Source organism: Uloborus diversus, chromosome 2, assembly GCF_026930045.1.
Source record: "Uloborus diversus isolate 005 chromosome 2, Udiv.v.3.1, whole genome shotgun sequence".
Lineage (NCBI taxonomy): Eukaryota > Metazoa > Arthropoda > Arachnida > Araneae > Uloboridae > Uloborus > Uloborus diversus.
In genome coordinates, this window is record NC_072732.1 from 203,502,546 (window position 1) to 203,512,711 (window position 10,166).

Consider the following 10,166-nt stretch of genomic DNA (forward strand, 5'->3'; position numbering starts at 1 on the left):
AGCTTTTAATGGGGCATTAAAATTTACTTCAGAAATGAGCTTAAAATATTACAGAAATAAAAAAAAATCAGATTCCTCTGCAGGATGAAGAGAAATTGCGCTGAAACAAAGCATAAGGATTCTTTCATTTGCATATGGAAAAATAGGCATAAGTTATTTTACAGCTTATCTGAAATTCAGTAGCAATCTCTAAACATCTGCTATTAGTTTTTCATATTGCTTTTTAATTCCTAAGTAGTAGACAATGCAGAAATTAGATTTTAATTCCTAAGAAATAGGCAATGCAATTAGCATGCAGTTTTTAGCATGCAGAGTAAAAACACAAAGTCATTTGTTATAAATCTGGGATTTTTGTTAAATTTCTGAATTTTTCTTCTCAAAACTAGAAAAAGCGAAAAACAAAATTCTGCACTTAGAAATTTGCAATATTACGCAAATTAGCGGAAAAATCACATGTATGATTAATTCAACTTAAACAATAAAAAAAGAAAAAGAAGATTATCTAAAGACTCAATAGGCATAAATTTAAAAAAAAAAGTGAGCTACTATGACATCATTACACATAACAAAATGTGAAATAACAGAAGAAAGAGTTTAAATGAAAAACTCAGAACCTGTAACTTACTCATCACATTTTAAAGACTTTGCTTCAGTCATAAGCTCTTCAGTCAGTTCAGTTATGTCCTCACTTTCCTTTTCTTCACTTGCACCAGGTGAAGCATCAGGTGCAGCTTTCATAAAATGAAGACTTAGATTTAAAACTTTATAAGTTAAAATACACATATACATTATACAGTAGAACCCCTGTTTCATGTTGTCTGCTTCATACGTTATACTGCTTCTGACGTCATTTTCTTCTGATCTGTCAAAATTGCTACACTGATGATGTTAAGATTTTCTGGATTTTGTGTTACCCTTTTTCAGAAAATCTGCTTAATACGTTTTTCAACAAACAAATCATTTTTAATCTACAAGACTCAAAAAGCATTTTTTTCCCTCTGGCTTTCTATTTTTTAAACTGTGAGAGGGATTTCCTCTGATCATCTAATTTTTCTTTGGTCCAATCTTGAACCAGTGTTACCAATGCTGTTCATCATGAAAATCTTCCTATATCAAGTTGATGACGTGTATACATCACAAATTCCATAGATGTAGGATTTAATACCCACTTTCAATGATAGTGATGAACCCCAAAGCAGAATACTACTAAATTTGCGACCTACGCTGCAGAACAGATGCCTGAGCTGCAGAACAATTCTGTTAGAATGTGAGGAAAACTCTGACAAATTTTCTGCAGAAATGCTATAGATTTCTGAGAAATTTCTGCAGGTAATATGCAGGAATTGCAAATTTTCTGAAAATATCTTCCAACTCTAGATAGAAATTTGCAGAAATTCTGCAGATTTCTTTAAATTAGAAGATAATCTAAAATTCTCACAAATTACGATAGTTTGGCGTAAAGCTCATGATGTTGAATTCGACAAGTCCTTAGCAGGAGCTTTAGATTCACTTTGAATTTAAAGAAATCTGTAGAATTTGTACTAAGTTCAGATATTTGTAGAAATGCTACTGATTTCTGCAGAAAATAGTTTTTGATTGTTTTGACTGCCTACAACCTGCTTTATGCCCTTTAAGCCTTTTGGTTCTATTTTTCCCAATCTCCATCCGCTGCAATTTCCACCGCAAACGTATGTTTTGGAAACATGGCAACATTGAAACACGTCCATTGCCGAAAATTGCGTGTCTTGAGTGAGATTTCAATTCCTTTGCATCCAGAAAATATTTCAATTATTTAGAAAGTTTTGAAGTGTTTTATAATATGCAAACCCAACTCAACGCATTTTATTTACTATTTTAGTAATTTATTTATTTAGTAACATTATTTAATTGCTCCTTTATGCCATGTGAAAGAAACCAAATATACGTGGTTTGACACTGAGGTTCGGATTTCATAAAATTTTGTATCTTTGCACTTCTATACATTTTAGAACGCATATTAATATTTTTGGTGAATCTCAATCGGTTTAGGTTTTACACCTTGTTAAAGTGTTTTTGATTTTATAGTTTTCATGATCAACTAATTTTGTAAATTTAGTGCTCTTTAATAAGTCATTTGATTGAAAGCAGTGATGTTTCCGGAAACATCACATTTCCACAGAAATAGATGGGTCAAGTTTTAAAAACTGAAAAAAAAACTCCTATATGAAACGATTTTTAATTTTAGGCACCCAATTAGTGGAAAATGTCACGTTTTAAGCGTAAAGTGCTTGAAATACTTACAGAAGTTTTGATCAAATGATTTTACCATGCAGAACATGGTAAAGTATTCTGCTTTGGGAGCAATGAAGACAATAATTAAATAATGGCAGAAGTCACCGTAGCGGATCAAGCTATTCAAAATATGAAAGTTCTGAAATAATTTTGTTAGCAAATATCAAATAAAAAGCAAACTTGCAACAAAAAAAAAAAAAATGTTCGAACGAACTTTTAACAAAATTGTTTCTAAAAACAAAAAACAACTAAAGATTTCCTTTACTAGTTCATTGGATAAGTGTCAATTTGTAACCAATATGCTAACATTATTAATCTTGCCCTTGATTTTCCGTTTTCCCCTAGTGCGGCGAAATATGCAAAATTGAGGTTCCAGTGTGACAATATACAGTTGATTCTTGATTGCTCAAATCTACGGGACTGAAAAAGCGATTCATCGGAAGTTCAACTTATCACTACTTTTAGTTTAAATCATTTTCGTATAAAAAATATGACACATTTTAATTAATATTTGTATAACTGGTGAAAAAACAGAACATCAAAATTATTTTATCAACAAAAAGGTTCACAATTTAAATTAAAACATTAAGAACAAGGACAAAAATCAAAATAAATCTTCACCCTATGGGGGTGTCTATGAAGTTTCCAAAAGGGATCAACGAAGTGCTATCTTCTAAAGGGTGTCCCAAAATTAACCCAAGATTTGTATTTGCCGCCATTTTTGCAATAAATTGTGGGCAATCTTGAAAAAAGGACAATTTGGCAGCTGAGGGTCTAGGGTTATTACAAATGGAGCGTTTTCGATTCTATAATGCGTTTTCATTATCGAACAATTATTTGAAAAATAATGAAAGTTTGGGCAGGTCAAGCAGTTTACTGTTATTGGCGCTCAATATCACAATTAGGTAATGCGCAGGTGGTTGTGGGATTGCTGACATAGACGTTTGACTTTAAATAACCCCATAGGGAGAAGTCTAATGATATAAAATCATACGATCTAGGGTACAATTCATATCACAGAAACAAGAGAGTACATGAACAGGAAATTCTTCATGCAGCGATTGAATTGTTTCGCTGGCTGTATAATAGCATAACACTCCATTTTTATTAAACCTAAACTCCCAGCTGTCAAATTGTTCTTTTTCCGTGGCTGCCAACAATTCACAGCAAAAATTGTGGCAAATTCAAATCTTGGCGTTAATTTTGGGACACCCTTTATTTATTAATAATATATAAAATGTAATGCTTAATTAATTTGAGCAAGGCTCTTAAAATTATTTAAATTTTCACTCTTTGATTGTTCTTTTGCTGGGATGATTCAGAAATTTGCATGTTTAATTTTTGCGTGAGTAATTTTATTTTGGTAACTGTTGTTTTATGCTAACCCTATGCAAATACTGTCGTTCTCGAAAGCAAAGACTACCACTCAGGACAGATTCCATTTCAAAAAGGGGCGATAGGTTGAGGATGGGCACTCTCCACTCTGTCTTCTTCGATGCTACATTGGAAGAACTGCTGAACACGCTATTTTGCACCTTTTACTTCCGGGTTTCCCACCCTATTTTGATAAAGTCTGAACAGACCTGACGCATGCGCAAATTTGCACTAGATCTCGGCTAAGGAAAACAAACAGTATATATTTCTCTATTCTTTGCTTACGTATTCAAGAGAAAAACATCCCTCATGCAGGCACTGGTGCCAAAAATTCAATGGCAATGAATTAAAATTGCTAATGTTTGAAGAGGAAGAATAATTTCCCAATTACTGAAATCTTCCTGTTCTGCAAATAGCAGAATTTTGTAGAAGCAATTACATGAGTGATTACTTTAAAAAAAAAAAAAACTACAATCAAAAAATACTTGTGTTTTGTATGCATACAAGTATACCAAACAGTTTCAAAAAACACTTTCCTACTGCAAAATTTATATCAAAAAGTGTCTTTTTAATTGAATTAAAGTGCCCTTTTAACTGAAAGCACCCTGCCTTTTATTTGGTCTGGGGTGAACCACAATAGATTTTAGTGTGTACAGTAGTTGGTTCATGTACCTTGACTCAATTTTTGGTTATTTTTTTTAATCTGGACTTACCTTAAATATGAATGGATTCCTTATTAATCCAGATTAATAAGGTTCTACTGCATTAACAAATCAGAAAATAAAATATAAAAAAAATACATCGGACACAAATGAGATTCATTTTAAAGCTAAACTGTTCGACAAAAAAAAAAATTACATCGGAACAAATCTGATATACCCCCCTCTTGGCGACTTTTTCCTGTTGGCGCCAAAAAAGCGTCGCCAAGAAAACTATGTATGACGTCATATGTCATACATCGTTCTTAGCGATGCTTTTTTAGCGCCAACAGGAAAAATTCAAATTATGTCATTAATTATTTAATGAAATTAATGCATTAATTTTTTTCCGTTGTTTCTCCGGGATACGAGCCCTCGGTCTCATAGTACTTTCGTAATGAGACCTCGGCTCGCCGGCCCTGCCTCGGTCTCATTACGAAAGTACTATGAGACCTCGGGCTCGCCAGGACCTCGCTGCCGCTCGGTCCGTTATCCCTCCGACTTTTAATATACATCACAGTCGGATATAAGTCACAGATCTCCTCCGTTCAGTATACAATAAAGTCACAGATTTTATGTGAAATTAACACCATTTTTGTGCTACAAAAATGCCAACCAGACCAAAATACAAACTACCAGAAACACACTAAAAACACAATAATTCAAAAAAAATTCACTTACCTTTTTTACTTTTCTTTTACTTCCTCACGTGAGGCAGTGCACATATGTTCCGCTCTTAGGGAAATTATCCCATTTTTTATTATCATTACTTTACAAAAATATTTAAATTATGTTTGTTTTGACAAAAAAAAATTCCAAAAAAAACAACCTTATTTTACTTGTATTTTGTACTCCACCCAATTAATTTCGCGAATTATTTCAAAAAACTTTACAAACATATCCTCATTTTTGTATTCACAATTTTTTTTGTATAAATAATAAGCTAAATAAAATTTAAAATCCCCTAATCTATTATATGTTGGTAGAGTACTTTTAACGTGTCTCCATGTGGATTCAATTGTGTTAGTGTGACATTTAGTTTCTGGATCTACAAAATTAAGTTTATGGTTGACTGTTAAATGCTCATACCCCTCCTCCCCCAATGTATCATATGCCCTCCAACAATCGGAGTGCACCGTCGTGCCTGGTAGTATCCACTGCTTAATTGCCAAAAATAGAGTTTCCCTACCCCTATCCCCAACAGCAACCAAAAAAGTTTTCCCCGAACCCCGTTCAACCCCCCCAAAAACCCATTGTCCCTCAACTGCATGTCCCCGATTATATTTTCTTTTCCCAAATTTAGATTCATCAACTTCAATAACTTTCCCACCCCCCCCCCCCTATTTGTTCGGATTTTAATTCAATGTAATTTAATATTTCTTCATTAATATAATTTCGCCAATCGGCTAAAGTTTGTGATGAAAAAAATATTGACTTTCAATATCAGCAGTTTTGGTCCCAATTAAAATCTCATATGTTATCAAAAAAATCTCCTCTATTTTCAACTTGCTAGAACTAAACCATGACCCACTCCTGATCGTTGCTTCTTTTCCACAAACAACACCCACAATAACCTTTCTACAAAAAAAAATTAACCCATCTGAACATTTTTTAGTTTTTTTAATTTTCATAACAGAATTACATCTAGAACATAACATTTCATTCTTAAGTAAACCAATTTCCCTTAAAAATTCTAAAAAAACCTCTTTATTTTCAATTAGTTTAAATATAAAAAATCTATTTAGGACTCCGGTACGTCCAAGCGTTGGACGACCTGACGAAAAAGAAAAAGATTCATTCAAAAATTTCAATTGATACTTTTGGACAACATCACAAACCGAACTCATAATTAAAATAGAAAATTCAACTAAATTAACATTAAAAAACAACAAGAAAAAGAATACTCTAAAAGCGGAACATATGAGCACCTACCTCCTACCACACAGACACGTGCAAAAAGACAGACTTCGAGAAATTACTTTCCAGCGTTCAAGTTGCAAAACCAGGGTTGCCAAGTTATCGCCTTATTGGCGATTTTCGTATCGAGCGAAAAATTAAAATCTCGCCAAGAGGGGGGCATATCAGAGGAGAGCCATTACATCTTCTGATTTAAGTTAACCTGTAAATCTCTTCAGCAATTAATTTAAAGGAAAACTGTTATGAATGTGGTTTGATATTAAGATCTGGGAGAGAGTTTCAACTTTTCCGGCACAACTTTAAAGAATTTCCCTAGAATTCATATGAAAGTAAACAGTAATAATAAATAACAATAATACCTTCCTCAACCTTTTTCTCCGGAACCAGCTCTTCCGAGTCTCCATGAGCAAGGAGCCTAAATAAACAAAAACTACATTAATAAAGTGTAGGAATTTAAATGAAATAGCTGAGCATTAGTTTCCCTTAGTTAAAATTAATTTGAAAAATTAAAAAAGTTATCAAGGGGAAAAAAAATTTAAAAATCTGATGCACAAATTGTAAAACTGCTGTTATTTATTTTTCATAGACATTAGATGCAAAAAATGCTTAGTTCACATCCAATAAAAGTTTCATGAGCTAGAAATTAAAATTTCTGTTCAAAGATTTGAAAATAAGAGTAGAATAAAACTTTACCATTCCATGGCTGGTTCGATGCCTTTATTACCAGTGATATCCAAAGCTTTCTTTCTAAAAAAGAGGGACAAAAATACAATCACTAATATTTTAGTTTTTCATTGTAGCTTTTACTATGCAAGCATACATTTTGTTATCACAAGTGTACACAAAGGTACGGGACTTGAGTTCCCTCCTCGGAAACAAACCAAAAATTATGTAAATCAAACGCCACCAGTCCTTAATACCTCATATATGTCAATTAACATTCCTCCCCCCCCCCCCCTATAAACATGTTTTTCTTGTTTAGAGCAAAGACATATATAGCAAATTTAAGCTTAAATGCAATACAATGAAACCCCAATACATCAACACCCCAAGGAACTTGGATACATGTTGAGTTATGCAGAAGTCAACTTACCGAGAATAAAAACTTAGCATTCCTAAAAAGCTTGTTTTATCGCTTATTTACTAGTAATTGCCATTAAAGTTATAAAATGCAGTTCAAGTTTATGACTGTTCAGTTTTTAGGAAGGTTGCATACCAAAATAAATGGCATCATTTTGAATACCAAATGAGGAATTCTATGGCCTGAAAAGACAAAAAGGTTCCCCGTCACTCACATGTTCTAAAAACATGCACTGTGGTACATGCAATATACCGACAACCTGGATATATCATCAAGAGACTGCAAATTCTTGTTAAGAACTCATCAGTTTGGAATAGTCAATAACAGAGCTGGAGGCAGGCGTCATTTGATTGAAGCTGAGTGTGCTAACAAACTAGTAGCTAAAAGAAATTAAGCACACCAGCGAGAGTCTGCAGCAATGGTACAATTCAACTCACCCATTGAAGGCAAAGTAACTTGCTGCTTAATATCTAAGCTTTGCCATTAACTAACGGGGTTATCTGTACCACTGCTGCGTACTCTCGCCAATGGGCTAAATGTATTTTGGCTACTAGTTTGTTGGCACTTCTTAGAGTGATAAGATTTGCCTCCATCTCGGTTATTGACTGTTCCAAACTGTAGCCTCTGGATGTCATAACCGGACTCTCGGTAGGTTTGCATGTAGTTCTGCCTTAGCCCTGGCTCAATGGGCGTCAACTTATTGCTTAATGTAATGTCAAGGACGGATACAAGGGAAGGGGGATCCCCCCTCCTTGAGACGAGATACAGAAACTCTCTCTCTTGGCATATGAAATTCCAAAAACGTAATTTTGGACAATCTTTAATAATGTTACAAAAAAGAGGGCTCTTTCTCACAATACTTTCAGAATTGTTTTCTTGAAAGCGCAATTGTAACATATCTCTTTGATAAGGATTGGAACTTTGCACAAAATGTTTTTCAAAGTTCCAAAAACTTAATTTTAAGATATTTTCTGAAGTTCCAAAAACTTTATTTTAAACAATCTCAGATGCTGTTAGATGGGGTTTTCGGGTGCCTATTCCTCCAAAGTTTTTGTCCGAAAAAAGCAACTATACAACACCTTTTATGATGTCAAGGTAAGGTATGGTGTTTAATACACTGCTCCAAATTGTTTTAGAAATGGAAGTTCCAAAAAAAAAAAAAAAACATGTTACTGTGCGGAGGCTAGTGAATTTAGAAAAGAATAAGTATTTGAAATCAATCGCCTCCTCCTTGAATACTTCCTGGATCCGTCCTTGTGTAATGTAGGTACTTTCACTCTAGACACCAATCCTCCAGGCCACATGGGGGAATCTTCTCTAACAGAGCCTTTTCCCAGAAAATAATTGATTGACTTTAATTGCAAAACCTCAATGTCAAATTCTCAGAAATGATCAATGTGAAAAAATATCAAGAGCTAAAAAGCGATCTAGAACACCAAGTGGAGATTGACTTAAGGAATTCCTGTAAAAGTGTTAAGTTAGAGGGTTTTTTGCCCATTGAAATTAGCATTGGACCAACAGTTTGAAAAATAAATCTCGACTCAGTGAGGTAGTTGAGCTATCCGCATGTCGAGCTATCGCCATTTCACTGTAGTTTCAACTCCTCTTCATTCTTAACTATGTATTATTTCACTTTTTATAATATTACTGCAAAAACAAAATTTTATTAGGTCGATTTAACGTGCAGTAAACGAGGAGGGCTGTACGAATCAAATTATTGACCAATATTCAAGAACTCAGAAAGGTCTTTAACAGGAAGTTGCTACCCCTAAGGCAGGACTACTTGCAATATACTGACAGCCAGGTTACGACATACAGAGACTACACTTTTGTCTTTGTTATGGCTCATCACTCTGGAATAGTCAACCTGCAACCTCTGGATGTCATCAACGGCTTGATGGTATACAGTATGATAGAAGGTCTGTTTTTCAATTTTCTGCTATTTTCTTTCTTTTTTTTTAAAATATACTTATGATCCAAATCAATTTTCAAAAACGTTTAGGTAGTGGCCTGTTGTGTATGATGCCAGAATGAAATAAAGACCACCACATGTTTACACTTTGGTACATGGTAACTCTGGTCTAAACATGCTCTTTACGATATGACAGGGTTTTTTTCGCATTAAACTATGTTTTAAGTAAAATGTTCAAAAACAAATCATTTTTTTCACAAAGAGACAAAAAGTTCAGAAAAATTTCTTTTCTTCACAAAATGTGGAACTAAAAATAAAAGCCAAGCTCGACCCCAGTTAAATTTTAAGTAAAAAGCGAAAGAGCTGGATAATACGGAAAAATTTGAACTCCTTCACACCTAGCGAGAAAAAAAAAATGTGCTAAATTTTAAAAGAATTCACCTACGGCCACACATCAATATGTACATTACATGTGCAAGTACTGAGAGGACTTGTAAATTTAAAAAAAAATTAATCAACAGCTAAATTAAAAATGTAAACTTTGAAGCCGGTAAATAAAGCACTCACGCTTTCTCTTGAGGAAAACCCATGTCAATCAGCAAACTTAAATCAGACATTTCAGTCACTAGGCTTTTATCACAAAAAATGCATAAAATGAATGCTTTCTACAATCAGAAACTGTTTTAAAAGAAATCAAAACAATATTAAAACTTTGACATCGGCTACAGTTTTACAATCGAAACTTTGGTGATTGCACAATCATCGGAATAATGTGAGCGCGGTTGTTGCCATTTTATTTGAATTAATATGCATGCAAAAATTCTTTTTCTCCAGAAATCATGAAAATTTCAAGTACAAAAACGTTAATGCTTTTAATTTTGCCCATTTAATACCAGTAAAGTTTTTAAGAATT

General features: G+C 33.6%; 1 protein-coding gene across 1 annotated transcript in view; it reads right to left on the minus strand.

The window, feature by feature from the left end:
* The window catches only part of LOC129217637 (UBX domain-containing protein 1-like), a 29,356-nt gene extending 19,348 nt beyond the window's left edge, over positions 1-10,008 (minus strand). Inside the window, exons 1-4 of the mRNA XM_054851966.1 lie at positions 9,821-10,008; positions 6,954-7,007; positions 6,620-6,675; positions 626-731 (exon numbers count right to left, since the gene is read on the minus strand). Coding sequence (XP_054707941.1) covers positions 626-731; positions 6,620-6,675; positions 6,954-7,007; positions 9,821-9,870 — 266 coding nt within the window. The 5' untranslated portion in view covers positions 9,871-10,008. The remainder of the gene's footprint in view (positions 1-625; positions 732-6,619; positions 6,676-6,953; positions 7,008-9,820) is intronic.
* Positions 10,009-10,166: the final 158 nt, after the last annotated feature.